We start from the raw sequence: 20,250 nt of genomic DNA, 5'->3' as shown, positions 1-20,250 counted from the left end.
ATATGTGGCTATGGTGAAGTGAAATTGGCTGGCTGTGCCAGCTAAGGGTTAAATTTGTTTCAAACCAATTTATTATTTGGATTATCCATTATAATGTTTAGTTAAAAATTCAAGAACAATCATGAAGTCACTAGTTTGCTAATATATATTACATCAATTGTATATTAACTGTTTTTGCATCTTTTCAATGTCTGCCAATAAATATATCTTTATAATGTTTTGTAAACACTAAGAATTCTTATATTGAATTGAGTCACAAGAATTATTATTATTTGGGATAAATGTCTGTCCCCTCCCGTTCGATTTTGAAGTCAAATAATTAGCTAGCGTGTAGGAAGTAGGGATGTAGGGAGAGATGTAGGGCAGCTTATTACACTCAGAAGCGGGCCACAAAAGAACACGAATGTATGAAGTGTGTGACAACCGTCAACCACTTGAATTTTTTAAACAAATATTAATTTTTTTGGACTATTCATTCAAGAATTATATTTGTTTTAATTCAACAAAATGTGTTAAATCCAAAGAAATATTTTTTCTGTATGCATAAGATCTAAAGTGGATTTAACGAAATAAGATCTTGATTACGCCACGCAGCATTATATGACTTCTTACTACTCGATAATTACTTTGTGCGAATCTAATGACTAATTAAGGTCAATGTGATTAGGACTGTGGGATAAATTTTTACTTGGAAATAATTCATTTTTAGAAAGTTTTAGTCATATTTCGTTTAATATTAATTACGAAAATCGCGTGATTGTGTCTAATCAAAAAGTATCATTGTTAATTTACTACTTTATATCATCTTTTGACCTGTGTCAAATTCTTAAAAGTAAAATAAAAATTACTTGTATCAGTTTTTTTGTAACTTAACGATTACATTGTAGCATGAGTTCCCCATCGGATTCTGAAAAGAAGATAAATTTATTCGAATTAGTAGTTTCATAATATAACAATATACGTGATCGAAATACATAATAAAGGAAATAATTGATTGAGATAAGAAACGCGCGTAAAGTGCGCGCGAAATGCGGATGAACGGAATAATCTGGACCAATTAATGAAAATTCATTTATTTCTGTCGTGCTACATCGAGAAATGCGATGCTCAACTACTTGCTACTGTCAAAGAGTTTCTTTCTGTACAAATTACAGCGCCTGGAGAGACGCGTTATAATACTATCGCGGTATATGATACAACTATGACTTTTCGTCCCTTCACCCACGCATGCATACACGCACCCTGCTTCACATGCTCAAATCGCATAAACGCTCAGACAAACACATGCATACTCGCATATACGCTCGCGCGCACACGTACAATCGCAATGATCACGTTACCACAGAGATGTGTTCATGCTAATGCGCACGAAGCGCTATTTACAGATCGAACGAGATCGAAAAGTGGACGAGGAGATTCGTCGCGAATCCTCGAGCCGTTTCTTTCGCGTAATCCGCGAATGATCTCTACCAGCCATATTACGCGAACATAGGACAAATTGTTACGGAACATGTCCCGTGGTTGAACATTCACGGTAGAATCTCAATTTACCAACATAATCGACGGAGGATCCTCAGACAACTCTCGACTGTGTTCGAATCTTTGAGTACTACATCATCGTGTTTCCAAAAGTGATTTCTATAGTGACACGTTGAGTTTCCAAACTCAACATGAACATTGAATTTGAAAGAAGGGAGAGAGAGGAGAAGAGGACAGAGAGAGAGAGAGAGAGAGAGAGAGAGAAAGAGAGAGAGAGAGAGAGGAAACTCGTAGGATTCATCAGTCACTTTGCGGGAAATTTGATCCTCCGTCGATGAGCTCGCCTCGTACATATCAACGAAAGGACACATGTACACCGAATTATATATTTATATATCTATAAATAGCTACACATTACACGTTACGCGATTAACATTGGGCGCTAGGGTTAGTTCTTTGGCTGCACCTGGGTGTTACCGGGGGAAACGTGAACGTAAGAACACCGGACACATACTAGCTCCTCGTCACAATATACCGCGTCGCATCGTCCTTCGCTGCTTCCTTACGTAATGTTCGTGCTCTCTCGCGATGTGGAACTAAGTGATATTCACATTACCGATTGAAAGACACGATATATGTATAGATAACGATACGATAAGCACACAGTAATAAGATATGTTTCAAGAATAAATTGCAATTAGAGGGAAAGTCAAATATCGAGTATCGAATCATTTTGAGACAATCTCTGTTTAGATGAGTCACCAGTCAAGAGAAGTAGAAAATTTTAATTAAGAAAGACACGAATTGAGGAAGGGAAAAGTGTTCGATCACTCAAAAAGTTCTGTTTTACTTCTTCAATCAGATTTTGACTTTATTGAATGTTCAGTGAGTTAGTGATCATTTTAGTAAAAAGTAATTGTTATTATCATTAATCTTTCGCTTATGGTAGCATTTCTATATCTTTATCATGACTAATTTTTCATTGAACGGAATTGAATTTTTTGTCTGACCTGTCAATATCACGCGAAGAAAGATCAGCAGTATTTTTATAGTCTACGCTGAAGAGAGAAAATGATTGAGTTAATGAGATTTCGCTAAAACAAATAAAATTCGTTGAAACAAACGTTTAGTCAATTGAACGAATTATACAGTTGTTGTGATGAGAAATATTTGTCAATTAATTCAATGCTGGCGATTTCGCTCGTAATATTTATTATATTGTTAACGCAGTTTATTGTTGCACAAACGCGTAATTTACTCAATATATACACAATATTTTTCTGAAGATGGGTGACCGTCGATTTTATCGATTCAACCTTTTTTCACAGTGCATCATTACTTGCATCATTATGTGCATCATTATTTGATATCGATATTGATATTCTATCCGATATAACAGTCACATTTGTAAAGTACCGAAGAAGGGGATCACCTCCTTATTTTGTCTTATTCTATGTCATGTAATGACTTGATTGTTATCCGTAAACAAGATTGCTTTAGATGTAAACCGAATGTCTGACAAAGAGTTATCGAAAGTTCTCGAATACATATCACAATGATCGAACACAAATTACACAGCAGTAACAATGTTTGATAGCCGATTTCCAAAAGACAGTTTTATATCTGCGCCTTAAGCACACACATGTCAAATTGTTTTAGATTAATACAGCTTTCGATCAATTGCAAATAATATCTAGTACATTGAATTCGCTAATTAACAATTTTCGACCAAAACGCTCACACGCTATTATAAACAAAAAATATTTGTTATTACAACTAAAAACCTCGCTAGTTTAACAAATCCATAGCCGTAATGTAAGAGACAGTAAGTATTTATGCTACAGTAACAACATTTTAAAGATATGTAACATTAGAAATAACACTTAATAGAGTTAGATGTTATAACATGACAAATTTGTTAGCATAATAAAAAATGGTTTTCTACTAAAACTGATCGAAAGAATCGTTTGGGATAACTAATACTTTCGTTGTTTCAAAGAAAGTTTGATACATTAAAGGGATTGTAGCTAAGAATTAATTGCCCTAGCAATATAGGAATTAGTTAAAGTAACAAAGATAGATAGATATTGTTGCGCCACACTCACACGACTGAGTCCCAGATCATGATTACGTGATCGGACTCCCAATGCAAAAGTCCTATTCGCGCTCAAAGTCAAACATGAGGAAACATAGATTTAAGAAATAAAAACAAATATAAGCATATACAGCGTGTGGTCTGAAATTTTTTACTCTGTGTCCTTGAATTCTTTGATAAAACATTTCTTAGTTCTTAAATCTGTATTTGACTAAATCCGACTTTAATACTTTTATATATATAGAGTAATGAGATAAATTAAAATTGATAATACCAATTTGTGCATACTAGTACATTAATATATATGCAAAAAGCAATTAAATCTTTATTTTTCTATATATTTTTCACAATAATTAATTCCACCCGTTATTCTACGTAAAAAAGATATCGTGAGATTATCGAAAAATAAATACTTTACGACATACATTTCATATTTTAAGTTAAAAGATATCTGGATAAAATGTAAAATATTTTAAATAGTTCAAAGTCATTTCAAGATTATAATAACGCAAATTATTGAATTTATTGTTACATTAGCTGTAAAAGACTAAAAAAAGAACGTTAAAGAAAAGACGTCAAAAAAAATATCGTGTTCTATGTAAAAAAGTTAAGATGAACATAAAATTTTAAAAGAATATGAGACCCTCAAAAATTAATTTCGATAATTTGATTTTGAACAGAATATACCTTTCTTGAAACATGTTTTGTAATAACAAAATTTAAAAATTATTGAAAGTAGATATAATGACTCACCACTTATGTGGAAGCACTTCTGTGAGCAATTCTTGGTAGCATGCGTGAAAGCTCCGTTACTACATCATTACGCATACTATGAGAGAGGGGAGTACAGTACATAAATATAATTACAAATTAAAATAATCATCAAATAAGTCTTAAAACTGATAGCACCAGTAAACAATAAAATTTAATTAAAAGGATTAGTTAATAGTAACTGTTGCCATTGTTAATGTAGTTTGTAAAAGTACAATCGTACAGCAAGATATATAGAAGTCATTAATTCCGACATGAACACAAAAAGTTGAATTTCATATAGTATTAAAGATTTTGCAGCGCAATTTTATTTTGTCAAAGTCAGCGAGATATAAAAAAACGGAGCAGTGCTTTCATTGAAAATCAGAATATTCACTGATCATCAGTAAAATACTCGTTTTATTGATTCAATTAGAAACATTTTTACTGATTCACTTTAAGAGAGTATCAACGCAATTATCAAACTTGCACTAATAATTCTTATATCTTATTATTATAAAATTATCGCAACTCAACTCTCTAGCATAAAATTCCTAAAATCGCAATTCGTACGCACTGCTCTTACTTGAGTTCAGAGATATCTGCCAAACAGCGCTGATATATCGATATCTGTGTGTATATGTTTCGCTACGCTACCGAATATTGATACTTATGTGTTTTCAACTAGAGACATTTGGAAACTAATAAATTTCTTATCTGTTAAATGCTATAAGGTAACGATTAAAATATAAGTTCATTAAAATTAATTAAAGAAATAAATTCATGATTCATTTAAAAGTAATTTATGTGTGTATGTGTGGTGGTATATATTATATGAATTTGCATGTATGTTTATTCGTGAAAAGAATCAAAGTAAAAATAAAAAAGATAATAATAGTCAGAAAAATATAGAAAATGCTTTGATTACTATTAAATGGTACAACACCTTTGCCACATGTGTGAAAAGTTTAAATTCAAAATCCTCATTATTATTGACTTTCCCATTTTTTAATATTTTGTTATAAAATTTGGTGAAAGCTTACATTATATATTATAATATTTAATATGTTTATATTATTATTTAGTATTAATATAAATAAAATAAAACGTTAATAATAAAAATAAAATAATAAATTCTTTGTTATCGTAGGCAATATTTTCTTTTCTAAATATTATGAATGTACAGCTTGTATTTTATAGAAAAATGTTTATTCTTAAAGGCTTTATCAGCTTTCAATTCTTTTTTCTTTGATTTATACAAAAATTTTTAAAAACATTTTTAAAAAATTAATAATGAAAACCTTAATTAAAAAGTATTTTAAATCAGTTATGATAATATATAAAGTATACATTACATATTCTTTTATCTATACAGAAATGTTTATAAGAAGTTATTAGACTCATCATGAAAAAATAGATTTTACAGAAACAACTGCTGTATTGCCATTATTTTTTATATTTATTAATTCTCACATACTACAATATTTTTATTAATTTACATAATGTAAACTCATACCAAAATTTATAAAAATACTAAAAAAAAAAGTTAATAGGGTTTTTCATTTAAACTTTCCACGCGAGTAACAAACATATTTTATTCTCTTCAGAATGGATTAGAGAAGCCAGCAAAAAATTTAATATCTCCAATATTGCATTACAACGCAAGTTTACTGGCCAATCACTATTGAATAAGTAACCTGGATAATAACTATTATCTTCAAACAAAGAATTAACATTCGTAAGATGGATTTTACTTTGAAATTTACTTGCGGATTTCGACACAATTTCGATAACTTCAGTGACGTGACAATAACAAAGAACAAAGGCACCTACGCAAGGTATATATTGGCTTAAATTTGATCTTATGTAGGGGTCTTTGCTAATCTATGCAAAGTACCCATTTTTAGTATACAGCAGACACATCAATTTAGTAAAGCAGAAGATGTCAGCAGCAATTTAATAAGATGTAAATTGATAAGAAATAAACGTTTAACTTTTTCTATATAATATAAATTGTTACATTCTTCAAACTTCTTTTCAAAATTCAAACTTCAAAATTCTTTTGTGACAGTGACCATCGGCTAAAATTTTGATTATTACTCAGGATATTGCTCGTGACAACTTATGTTGTCATTATATTGAACGTTTGTTACGAAATAAAACTAGTATAATCTTCAAACTTTTTTGTTAATAACTTTTTAATAAACAAAGACCAACGGCTAAAACTTTTTGATTATTATATCAAAATTATATATTTAATAACACATATATGAGAAGGTTATGGAGTTGTCCGTTAATGTAAATATATAATTACCACAATTTTTTAACTATTTTTTTAACAGCAACATAAAACTCGCAAATCGTAGTAATTTTAGTTTACGAAATATGTATGTTGTTAAATACACGATAAAAAATATAAACTTCTAAAATAAATATATATATAAGTATTAAATACTTTTATACTAGAGCTATTATATTAGTACTGTTTATTTCTTTCGTAAGTTAAATTATAATTTTTTTAAATAAAATAATAAACTAAATGATTAAATAGTACATTCTTTTTCACAGATTTTATAAATTGATTTAACTACGATAAGATTAAACAAAACAGGCTATCTAAGATTTATTATTTATTTACAAAATAAATAAAGATTTCTATTAAATATCTGCCTTATTAAATTGATGAGTCTGAGATATTATAAAATTAATAGATACCAAAAAAATCAACAAGATTTCTATTCAAGCTAATATGTATAATGAATCGCGAGAAAAATTTCATAGTATGTTTCTCTGTATGTCAACATTAAACATCGAAAATAGAAATATCGAGAACAGAAATATTGTTATTAAGAAGTACAAGCTGTATATGAACTTTTTATATCATTTCACTTGAAAGTTCTATGAAAATTTATAAAATAAATAATAAATAAATAATAATATTCGGTTTACATTATCATTTAAATATCTTTCAAAACTATTCTCATTTTGCGTTGTCAAAGTTATCAGGATCTCCCTTAAATTTTCATAAGCAAGATATAAATTATTAACTAGCGTTATGACTTGCAAAAATTTATAGCGAATGTGACTCCTTTTACTTGATATGTAATTTTTTTCTATTGAGAATTTAATATCCTATGACCCGTTATAGAGATATGAGATAATTTGCTGACTCATGATTAGGACTTACACGCGTGTACATATTTTTAGATATCCTTCTGAAACTTGAAATCCATTAATTCAAAACCCAATTATCTATTAATTTAAAATCTAATTATTTTGGCTTTAAAACTGTGATGATTATTGCTTTTATTTGTAACAACAGTTTCTTTCAATATTCCTCCTAAATTTCTTGGAGTTAAATTTTGTGCAAAAAGCAAGGTGATTACAGAGTCACGGAGTAATTTTTCAATCATATAGAGTGATTATCTATTCGTCGAGTAAATATTTTTTTCACATGAAATTGAAGAGTAAATTTGGTGTACTTCACAGTTACAGGAACATATTCACTCTAATTGATTGAAACACTCACCCATATGAACTCAAAAACCATTCTAAGTTTAAATGAAAAATTCACTTCTGCGATTTCGAGTAGGCAATATTTTCACTATCGCATTCAATAAAAATACTGCCACTTTTCAATCGTTTTAAGTGAGACTCCACTTCAAGAAATTTAGAGTGAAATTCAATCGACAAATTCATGTAAATGAATGAAGGTTACCCTAACTTTAAATAACCCATAATTAGGACTGTTACCTTATCGCCCAGCTGTCTTAAACCGATTGTTTTAATTGGGATTCACCTGAAGCGTACATACAACAGTCCAAGCAACAACGACGCGTTTCACTTAATTTCCACATCGCACGAGCACGATTCGCCTACGACGTCCGCCAACGTAGCAAACTCGCCGAGACAGACAGCCGGTTCCGCTTTTCGGTTTCGGTCGCTCGATCACAGACAGAGGGAGGAGGAACGATGATGCAGCGGTCGCCGAGTCGCCGGTGGGGATCGCTAATTGGGGGAGGACGGGCGTGCCCGCAGTGGCGGGGGTGTGCTGGCCGTTGCTTGATACGGTACATACCTGAGGCCGGGGGGCGCGGGGGCGATAGGGGGCGACGATCGTCGCGAGATCATTGCGACCGGGGATGGTTGCCAGGACCACAACGGATACGCGAAGGCCGGGCCGACGGCGGCGGGGGTGGAGTAGGGCGAGGGTGAGCTCGTGGCACCCCTTGCTCCGTACAAGAGCGTCGACGGTGGTAGCCAGGGTAACGGGTGGCCGCCGTTCTCGTGCTGCTGCTGCGCGGATGACTGGTGATGTTGTTGTTGTTGCTGCTGCTGCTGTTGCTGCGAGCCGAGCGCCGCAGCGGCCGCTGCCGCCGCTACTGGGGACGACATGGCTATGTGCTCGTAAAGTCTGACCGGAGGTACGCCACATCTCATCAGTTGTTGCTCCATCATCTCCATAGGATCTCTGGAACAATCGAGCGGAAAAGAGCGCTGTCGTGAGCGAGACAAATGGATTAAATAAATAGACACGAGACAAAAATAAATAGACACGATGTGTGTGACAAAAATTTAGGCACAATAAAGCTCACCAATCTGTCAAAATTAGGTATTATTACTGACGGACTTGCAAAAAATGATTATACTATTAATCATTATTAGTATTACTATTTTTTATTAATTATTACTATATTTAGTGTTCTTAATTATATTATTATTGCGTGAGTCTGTCGGTAATAACTTTTAAGATTGACAGTTTGGTGAGTTTTTAACTCAATTGTGTGTAAATTGTTTTGCAAACCACTGTACAATTGTAGGCAAAGAGACTGCTTGTAATTTTTGGAATGAGTTAATGAATTTTCAATTTTGTCCAATGGAAGAATTTATTTTCACGAACTTACTCCAAAAATTACAAACAACTTCCTGGTCCGCAATCGTATACGTGTATACGTATATTCGAAATCAGAAATGAATCTCGAAAGAAAGAATTCTTGTGATGAAAGTGTTGAGATACGAATAAAATAAAGGAACATAGATAACGAAATGAGAAATTATCACAGATTTCGCTAATTCATGTAACAAATAAGCAGAAATACAAAGTACGCTAAATACTTGAAGAAATATTAAGATAAAAATATTTAGCATTTATAACTATAAATACATAGTAAATAATTACTATGAATTATGATCAAGAGAAAACTATTTCTTGTTATATTTTATTATAATGTTAGTGATAATGACCTCATGTGCATGTTATTAATATCATTTTGTTACAAAAATATGGTTAGAGTAAGTAATAAATATGATATTAGTTAGATTTCTTTTTCATTTTTTATTCTCCGTGTAGCAGTCCTTCCCCGCAAAATCCTCTTGAGCATTGTCGGTTTGGAATCTATGTAGAACAAAACGGGGAACGGAACCGAATCGAACCGAACCACACGAGCGCCATGCTATTGTCGTGCCGAGAGGTCGCGAACCCTCGCAAAACGGCGCCGCTTTATCCCGCGCGAAACTGTGCGAGATCGCGTGCGCGCGGGCGCACAGCTTGATCGAGCAAATAAATCCTGTGGAGGCGCGGGAACGCGAGACAGCGAGATAAAATCGTTCGTCCTTAAGGCGAGAAAGAGGCGGCACTCCGCCTCGCCAGTCGGCTGATTAATCGATCGACGTTATCGGCATTAATGGCACTTAAAAGGGAGTAAATCAATGAGATTCCTTCACGGCCGGTCGACAGACGGAGGGAGAGGAGAATGGCGGATAATTAAGACGAGCTTTTCTCTCGTAGGAACGCACGCGAGCGGGAAGAGGGAACGACGATCGTTTCGCTTAGAGCCTCTTCCTCCTCGCGTCCAACCGCGTCCTATTCTCCTCCCCTTCCACCCTCTCAACAACGTGATGGATGATTTCGTACGTTAGACACGGGCTTAATTAGGGTTAATTACGGCCGATTGTGCGCGGACGCGCCTTCGTTGCTTCGTTACTATCGGCAGAAACGCTAACGAGCGGATTATTGGCCGATCGCGTATGAAAACGCGTCGCGAACCGCGAGAGGATTCCACCCTCCCTCTCTATCTCTTTCTCTCTCCTCCTCTATACGCTCACGCCGACGATAATTAACGACGGAGTCTCATTGCGCGGAATCACGGCGAGTCACTTCCTACTTTCGTGATTACGCGCGGGAGCGGAGCATAAGGACAAGCCGATTATCGGGTGGTCTATCTTAATTATTAAGACTTCATTACGATATCGCGAAAGCTGCGGCAGCGAGACGTGGCGCGGCCCCTTAATTGCTTTCGATTTCAGACTCGCCGAGGTAAGACCGATTGCGCGAAGCGAGCCAAACGAGTAAGAGAGAGAAAGAGAGAGAAAGAGAGAGAGAATCAGAATCTCAATGACTATTTACGTAGTCCGAATGATTTCGTATTCTGCCAACCTCTTAAAGTGAACAAATCATAAGATCTTAATGATACATAGAAGAAATTATGGTTTAATTGATATGGCAAATGATTTATAGTACTAACATTCTCATAAAGCAAACCTTTTTGTTGATATTATCTTAGTTACTTTAACAAATCGTTACGTATTTCGAGTTAACTAAAGTTTATGAAACAAATTTATTAATTTTGTCAAACAAATCATACACTTATATTCAATATTGAATTATTATTATACTATTATTATATTATTATTTATAGAATATTTTATTTACAAAAAGAAAAAATGGAGTACTATTTGCAGATTGATTGCAAAGTAATTATTCCAAGGATTTTAATAAGCATATATGCTTTAGCTAATTTCTGAAATAACTAAATATTTAGCTGTAATGAAATTTTTTAATATATTAAATTTCTTTTGATACACGGCAAAAAGATTAGTTATCAAGTCGTCAAGTCTGATGATAACATATAAAATTCTCGTGTAGATTAGATCAAATTCAACAAAGAAATCCTCCATTTTGCAAACCACCATGTAAAATTTTGAGTTATTAATTAAAGGAGAATAACAAATATGTGTGATCACACAGGATACAGTGCAAAAGATATGACAGTAAATACGATTTGTGTTATGTATTGTTACATTAGAATCAAAGTTCTCTATCATAAAAAATCTCTACCATTTTGTTGAAATTACCATTTTGCAAATAACGACATAAACTTCTGAGTTATTAATTAAAGAAGATTGATAAGTGATCGTACGTAATCTATATACGTACGTACGTATGTATTCTATATACTAAAAGTTATATTTTCTATTAGTGTGATAGAGAAACATCTTCACTTCATTAACAAATCTACTATGCTATTACATCAAATTATTAGGTACTATCAGATAGCACAAATCTTATATAGTTTTACGATTTAATTACTACAGTATAATAACATGTATATGTGTACATGTGTATGTGGCTATTTATATTATGACTATAGATTTGCTAAGCTAGTTAGATTTTCAAGTTAGACAGCAAATCGTCTTTTCAATGTAAAAAAAAGGAAATGCCATTTTTTATTGGTTAGAGAAATTTGTGGAAGTCCTTATTTGAGTTCTACACTCGGTTAATCTTTCATTTATCATATTTGCGAGCGATCTGTTATTAGACGCATTGCATTTTTAACAGCAAATGAGAGTCCAGGAACAAAAGGACTGAACGGGAAATATATGCGCTCAATTTGGATTACGTAAATTTTAGAAGGTAAATTTTATTAGAATCAGTCGCGGATTAATTTCGAACGAGAGATAAAATATACAAAAGATACGAAAATACGTCAGACTTCCTGTTTACTTAAGTATGAATGAGAAGATTCTCGTCCTACGAATCTTCAAATATCATGCCATAAGTGAGGAGTGGAAAACAAACTGCGCGGGTTTTGTTGTCTATCTGGTTTTAGACCTCAAGAAAAGACGAGAGCAGCGTCGATGGGTGGCTGCCAGTTCTTCGCGCTTCTCGGAAGTCAAGTGGTTGAGAGACAACTTGATACACTAGTATCCTGCCGGATAATTTGAGCATGGGCCGCCCACGAATGATACCTCCTATCGATCATCCAGTTCCGCGAACTGACAGCGTGCTTCGGGATATTCCAGGATGCCTTTCATAAAGCCACGGCGCTCGATAACTCAGCATTTCGTGCGTAAAATAATTCAAGCGCATGCATAACGAAGAGGAACCTATGAATATATTTGTGTCTGTTCCTACTTAGATCGTGACTTTTAATTTGATATAAGTTTTCCCGCGAGTGTCGCTTGAAATTTCCATGTGAAGTAGTAATTGTAAAATTCCTATAGCTTCACAGTTAAAGTGAAGAAAATTATTATCATTATCATTATTGTAGATAATTATTATTTTGGTATCATATGGAAAATCATCCAGAAAATGGAAAAAATGGAAAGAAATTAGGGGCTACAGTTACAAAAAAAGTTTACGATTCTCATGAAAAGCGCATCTTAAATAAACCCAAATGAACACATCTGAAAGGTTTTTCGACGCAATTAAAAATTAACTGAAATAACTATTAAAATAATGGTCGTACTTACAGCAATGATATATATTAAATTAGGTTAGATTAGGTTTCTGCAGTGTGGAGACAATGTCCTCGATCATGCCTATATGTACGTATTGATAATACTCATAATTGCTTTTGATCTATGAAGTTTGTTATTTGAACATATTACAATTTTTTTATACATATTTTTCTACAAAACAAAATGTGTTTATTATCCTTGCCAACTTTGCCTAGGAGTCTTGCTACTGTAAAATATTCATTTTTGGTACACGGAGAGAATATTGTAGCAAAAATTACATTACAATTTTAGTAGTCAGGGAATAGATTGGCATTATTACGAAAATTATAATAAAACATAGTAAAAATGACTACAAACATGATAATTTTTACATCATTTATGGTAATTTTACTATATTCATGGTCACATTTACTATATATTGTTATAATTTTCATAGTGCCAATCTACTTCCGAAGTACTAAACATTGTATTGTAATTTTTACTACAATATTCTTTGCGTGTATATATAGGATGTAAAGTTATAGGTATTATAGGATATTATGTTGGCAGTTAAAATATCAAAATGTTCTTAAATTTACTTTAGCGATTCTAGAAAAAAAAAACTTCATCAAATTATATTACTTTCGATATCAAACGATTGAAAGGAAAAAAAATTTCATATTTTAAAAATTGTATTATTAGATTTAAAAATTGTAACATCTTTAACACCTTTAAGATCTTGTAATGTCTGTAAAACCTTTAATTTTAACTTTAAATTGTGTATAAACTCATAATAAACTTATTGATTTAGAAAGGCAAACGATTTGTTTAAGAAATTAAAACCTTGTGCAGGATCTGCACTAATTTTCACAAAATACCAATTTTTAATATGTGGTAGACTCATCAATTTAGAAGAGCGAAAGATTTGAGTAACCACAATAAAAATAGATGTTTACGTGTATGTATATGTTATTGTTTATGTTATTATTATGTTATTGTTATATTGTTATGTTATTGTTTATGTTATTGTTATAAAAAATATAGAAACATAAATATACATATATAAATATAAATTTAAATACATATTAATGTTATTTTAACGTTATTTCAATTAATTTGTAGTTGCGCCAAAAATATGTTCATTTGGGTACATTTGGAACTATATTTCATAAAATTTCATGAAAACAGGAAGTTGTAGATCTTTTCGGAACTACATTCAGAAATTTGTCTTACATCTCATAAAATGTTAACCTTGTTAAGAATTATTTCTGTCGTATTTCAGATATAATCGTGACGAAATTCAGAATCTACAGACGAATAATATAATATTTAAATTGCACGAAGTATCGAATAGCGCGATCAAAAATCACGGCACTCTTGAATAACGATACTTGAGTTCCACAGAGTTCGAATAACACAATTATTTAATAAAGGGCAATACTCACAAAGAAATGAAAAAATAACTGTGTTTTTCGAAGGTTACAAATGCTTATTGATACATGCAAAACAACGAAAGGCTGACAGATAACACGCTAACACGATCCTTCAAGTGTTCGAAATCCGAGTTTGCAAGAAAATCGCGGCGATATTCAATTCTTACACTTCCAAAAGCAATCGTCGTCATTGTCGCTTATGGGACATTCGGTACGACCGTGAAGCACTTCATCATTTCGCGCGACCAACGTCGTCAGGCTCGTACAATTCAATCCCAACGGAGTTCTCCGTAATGATTCTGTCCCCGCGGACCGTAGCCGGGGGACTCTCGCGGGTCTAGTTACCCTGGAGGTCACGGGGCCGCGTGACACCCAGCCAACCGAGGCGAGAAGGGTCAGCCTTTCGCTGGGTAGTTGCCGAGCTGGCACGTCGACGACGAGAGCCCTTGCACGTCATAAAAGCTGTGTTGCGAGGGCGAGACGAAACCGCTGTAACTGGCGTGTGAGTCGCGGCGTGCAAAGTGAGAGAAAAGAGAAGTGCGGTCGGCCACGACGCACGACTCGATAGTTGCAATCTGATCGAATTTCTAAGCATTCTAGAATCACACTACAATTTTCACAAAACAAAATGGACCTAACCACTCGTTAGAAAATTTTCCTCGAGAAATAAAATAGTTCGACTGAAGTGTTACATGCTCAGATAAACTTTCATAGTTATCACAACGTGAAGTAATTGATGTTGAAAATTTTACAATTGTTTTAATTACATTTATGTATAAAAAATAAATTGTACTGAATTAATTATTACATTTATATTATACAATAATGAATATTTTTTGTTTCATTAACGCAACAACAAATTTACTAAGAGTTACGTTCAGATTTTCATATTATTTTCCGTGACATAATGTCTTAATTAACTAAAGGTCTAATAACCCAATAGGAGACTTATCTTCTGATAAGTGCTCCACTTCCGTGATACTAATGTATGAAGTAAAAATCGTTGGTCGGCCTTGTTTAGGCTAGTTGTGATCAAGAATGGTGTTTTTTAGTGGGTAAAAATCCCACACTACCCAATGTTTTCATCTTGAGTGTCTTTCTGAAGATTTTTTCACTTATCCTTAATAAAAAAAAAAAAAATAATGTCTTGATCAAACTTTTTTTCTGTCAAATTCTTATAAGTTTTTCAGAATCCTTTACGGATCGACGCAGCATACTGAATGTGTATTTACTCCGCTCAGGAAATTTTCAGAAAACAATGCTGTATGCTGTATATTTACAACTGAATTTAGAAGTTTACAAATACGAAAAGTTCGTAGAAGAATTTTTACATATGCGTGGTTGTATTTCCCGCTAAGTATTCAATTCCCTTAAAAGGATATGAATACTTAAAAACTTTACTGACAAAATACTTATTTCTTTTTTTAAACTGTACATCGTATTGGTGGCACAGAATTACAAATACTTTTATATTGTAAAACTACGTGCATAAACGAAAAATAAACGTTGCTCAATGTGATAAAAACGATAAAAAAATTTCAAAATTAATATCTCAAACTGTTACTTAATGTAAATATTAGCTCCATACAAAAGTTTTGTAATTTATATATAGAGAACATATATGTGTTTACTCCATTAAGAAGAATTTCAAAGAATATTGCTGTACCTTGACAGACAAATTTGGAAATTTAAAAATATACGAAGTTTGTAGAAAACTTCGTATGTATGCATGATTATGTTTTCCGCTAAATATGATAAAACAAAACAGTACACATTTGTATAAAATCTACATATACACTGAGGGAAAAATTACCTTAAAATCAACAAATATTTTTTTGATGGGTGCCATTAACATATTTATTTAAATCTAAATTCTCTTTATTTAAAGCAAATATTGTTTACTTAAATCTGGTAAATAATATTTGATTTAAATAAAGAGAATTTAGATTTAAGTAAACATGTTAATGGCACCCATCAAAGAAATATTTGTTGATTTGAAGGTAATTTTTCCCTCAGTATATACAAATAATATGAAAAGAATAACGTGGTCGTGTCAATACTTATATGATACAACGTTATAACGTCGCCTCTACGTTATCATCACTTTTGGTTTCGTGCACACACTTTAGCATCCCCTTAAAAATATTAATTATCGCGTATTTATATCCGGTGCTAATTATCATTCACGACATTCTATACTGAACAAGATCGAGTCATGAGGCGGTTAGAAGACAAATTGACTGTACTCAAATCGAGAGACTCATGAGAAATCCAACGAGAGCGACAAACAAGGGCGATAGTAAACGAAGTAACACGGTGGTTGCAGAAGCAAGAGGAGTAGGAAGAGAAGAAGGTGGTGGAACATAAGGAGAGACCCAGGAACAATGGGTCCGGTGTGCAGTTCGCGCGTCTCGCTTACCGCTCAACTGTACCGCTTAGCACGTAACACGACACCCGGAGCAGGCGCACGAGCACGCAACATGTACACACACCTACACCCACGCACGCGCTCTCACACACGTGTACACTCGTGATCGTCCAAATGCCTTTCCGAGTGCGCCGAGTATGGTGCGCGGATGTGTGAGGGTAATCCTCGAGCAGGAAGGAAGAAGAGGAGCCATGGAAGAGGAAGGAGCCTGGCCCTAGAGGGTGAAACCACGGCCGGAGGGAATGGGGAAAGACGAGGAAGAGAGACAGAGGGATTAGAGGGCCCGGGGCTAATCGCCGTCCACTCGGACGTGCCGGACCACACACCGGTCGCGTCCGCGGCTATTCCTCTTCTCATTCTCGTGAAATATCGCTGTCAAGGGCCCGAACTCTATTAGCCGAGTTCCGCGAGTGCCCGGATACCAGCGGCATCGGTATCGATTCGCCTGGATCGATCGTGATTTGAGATCTCGCGGATAGCAGGACCCCGACGTTAAGGGAATGAGCGAGCGGACGAGCGAGCCGGTGATTTAGGCGGACCCGCGACGTGGATCTTGATCGCGATTACCAGCACAGCTTGAAAGTCGACGAGTGTACGAAGTCCGAGGAGGAAACCGCGGCTAAAATGGTTCGTATCATCGTTAAACGCGACAGCTTTTGTGCCTGCAAGTGCCAAACGAGAAGTCTTAATATCCCTTGCATTTATAACCTGCCATACGTCTATCTGTTCAATTCTAATAACTACGTTCAATCGCACTAACGACGACGAGCAGATCACCGGTCCTCCATGAATATTACCTTTTTTCCTACACGGAAAAATCGTTTAATTTAATCGTTTCTGCATATCTTTGCATATAATTTGTGCTGGGCAAAATTAAATATTACAACTAAACAGATTTACTACTGCAGTAAATATGTAATTGAGTTTAGAAACAATTGTCAATTCACTCATAGAGCCAAGTAATTTTTGCTGATATTATCTTAATTATTGCGACAAATCATTTTGTATAAATCATTTCGAGGTAATTTAAATTTGCAAAATAAATTAATTATTTTTACTAAACAAATCATGCAATTATTCAATAGAAAGTAAAAAAAAATCTTTTTGTTCACTTTGTGGAGAAGTATGCTCCTACTAAATCTGATTCTGAGAGATTTTCAGTTATAACAATTTTTATGACCTCCTGCATTAGCGAGCTTTTTAGTTTTGACAGAAAATATTTTTTTCCGTGTAACTTCGTCAGGAAACAGCGATCACTCGTATCAGTTGTCGAAAACATCAAATAAGTGTGACCAGCAAACCGAACTAAAGATGAAGGCGTTACATCCGCACTACCGTCCGCGAAGGGTGCACAATCCCTCTCTTCTTTTCCACCCCTCTCTCTCTCTCTTTCTCGCTCTCTCCCACTCTTTCTGTCTGGAAAATAGCTTAATCACGCGCAGCTCGCACAAAAATCCAGAAATCAAATTACATCGTTCATTCGAGACCGGGAGAGAACAGGTAGTGGCGGTCCCGCCTTATGCTCACGCCATCGCCGGTGTACGATGCGCGTCTTTGCACGTGTGTGTGTGTGTGTATGTGTGTGTGTGTGTGTGTGTGTATTTGTTTGTGTGCACGAGTGCGCGCATGTGTACGCAAAACGGAAATGACGCAGCGCCACATAGCCAGTCAGCCTGCGAGCCAACGTGGTCTCCTATGCATTAAGGCCCCGGCCTCAATTCACTGCGTGGAGTGTGCGGCAGAGGCCTCCACCGGCCTTGAATTATATCCTTAATGTTTTCATAAAGCTTCCTTATGTACAGACAATAAAAGCCCTAATTACAGTCGTTCGCTACGGCTACGGGCGAGAGAGAGCGGCCCCGCCGAGGGCGGCCGCCTATTACTATTCGCGCTATGCCGCGGAGCTCCCGTAATTGTTACACCGCGATAAATATTCCTCATCGATCTGACGAGTCTGCGTTTTCCCCCGTAATGGCGCGGTTACGGTCGAAACGTTCTAATTAGAGGCCACCGCCGTTACCCATTAAAATGTCCATGACGTTCTCGCGGCTATACTCTTCGAGTACCGCAGGCTGTGAGTGAGAGGGAGATGGGGAAAGGTAGAGAGAGAGAGAGAGAGAGAGAGAGAGAGAGAGAGAGAAGGGGAGGAAGGGAGGAGAGAGCAAGAGAGAGGAGAGAAATATTGTATATTCAGACGGACAGCTGTACGTAAATTTGGCAGCAACTTTACTAGTCGACTTGTAAAGGTTGCATCCTTTATAAGTGGTTCATATAGCACTCAAATTTATCATATAAAATTTATCATATAAAGTCACATAAAACAGAAATAAGAAAAATATACGAAAAGAATTATCAAAATAAATCGCTTTTAAAAAGCCCAAAAGCTTTAAAAAGCTTGAAAAGTATAAAATAATTTTAAGTCAATATTGCACGGAAAGAAAAGAATTAGCTGCGACAGCAAAAATCTGTGTGTAATACCTAAATCTCGTTATAACATGAATGCCGAAAAATAAAGCTAGCAGTAGAAATTCATTTAGTTATGAAACCGATGTATCCACACGTCATAATATCCAAAATCTAGACATAAAACGTCTTTAACGCCTTGAAGTTGTCTTTGAGACTTTGAGACATATGATGTCTCTAAGATATTTTTAAGATATCTTCAACACATCTTATATCTCGACTTTAGATGTTGTGTTGTGTAGGTAATACAACAATAGCAAAAATTTTTGTTGTAGTAGCAAATTTTTAATTATAGCAACAAACACATTTTCAGCAAACCATGATTTGTTGCAATAGAGAAATTTTTTTATAAGCTATGTATCTACAATCCTACCCGAATATTTTAATAAAAATAAACCGCTTCCAAAAATCTTTAAAGCCCTAAAAGGTATGAAATAATATTAAATCACAATATTTATATATATATACAGGGTGTCTCACACTCTCCTCCGGGCATTTTGTGGGGACGTAGAACAGGTTGAGATGAACATAAAAGTCCTATACCGTTTTGTGATATTCGCAATAATTATCGAGATATTAATTATGGAAAATTTGTGAATAATCATGCAGGATATGGTTAATGAGTTATAATAGCGACGACTATCGTCGTGTACTTATACTTTAGGTCAAATTGAACAAAAAAGTTCTCTACCATTTTGCAAATACTCACATAGATTTTTTATTATTAATTAAAGAAGATAAGTGCATTATCACGCAAAATCGCGCAATAATTTTCTTTAATTAATAATTAAAAATCTATGTGATTATTTAGAAAATGGTAGAGGACTTTGTTGTTCAATTTGACCTAAAGTATAAGTACACGACGGCAGTCATCGCTACTATAACTCATTTACTATATTCTGCATGATTATTTACAAGTTTTCTATAATTAATATCTCGGTAATTATTGCAAATATCGCAAAACAGTATAGGACTTTTATGTTCACCTCAATCTGTTCTACGTCCCTATAAAATTCCCGGAGGAGAGTGTGAGACACCCTCTGTGTGTGTGTGTGTGTGTGTGTGTGTGTGTGTGTGTGTGTGTGTGTGTGTGTGTGTGTGTG

At 34.4% G+C, this 20,250-nt stretch overlaps 1 protein-coding gene across 2 annotated transcripts in view; it reads right to left on the bottom strand.

The window, feature by feature from the left end:
* Positions 1-562: 562 nt before the first annotated feature.
* The window catches only part of LOC116851672 (T-box transcription factor TBX20-like), a 137,920-nt gene continuing 118,232 nt past the window's right edge, over positions 563-20,250 (bottom strand). The window contains exons 6-7 of one of the 2 annotated variants that reach the window (XM_032831324.1): positions 8,403-8,795; positions 563-907 (exon numbers count right to left, since the gene is read on the bottom strand). In XM_032831324.1, the coding sequence (XP_032687215.1) occupies positions 877-907; positions 8,403-8,795 (424 nt within the window). In that variant the 3' untranslated portion in view covers positions 563-876. Of the gene's footprint in view, positions 908-5,643; positions 8,796-20,250 lie in introns of those variants that run through there. The other variant, XM_032831323.1, reaches the window with a different exon arrangement.

Source organism: Odontomachus brunneus, unplaced genomic scaffold (genome assembly GCF_010583005.1).
Source record: "Odontomachus brunneus isolate Ranch 3 - 2012 unplaced genomic scaffold, Obru_v1 Obru_scaffold_186, whole genome shotgun sequence".
In the NCBI taxonomy this organism is placed as follows: Eukaryota; Metazoa; Arthropoda; class Insecta; order Hymenoptera; family Formicidae; genus Odontomachus; species Odontomachus brunneus.
Note: the sequence above shows the minus strand (reverse complement) of the source record. Positions and strands in the feature narration are given on the sequence as shown.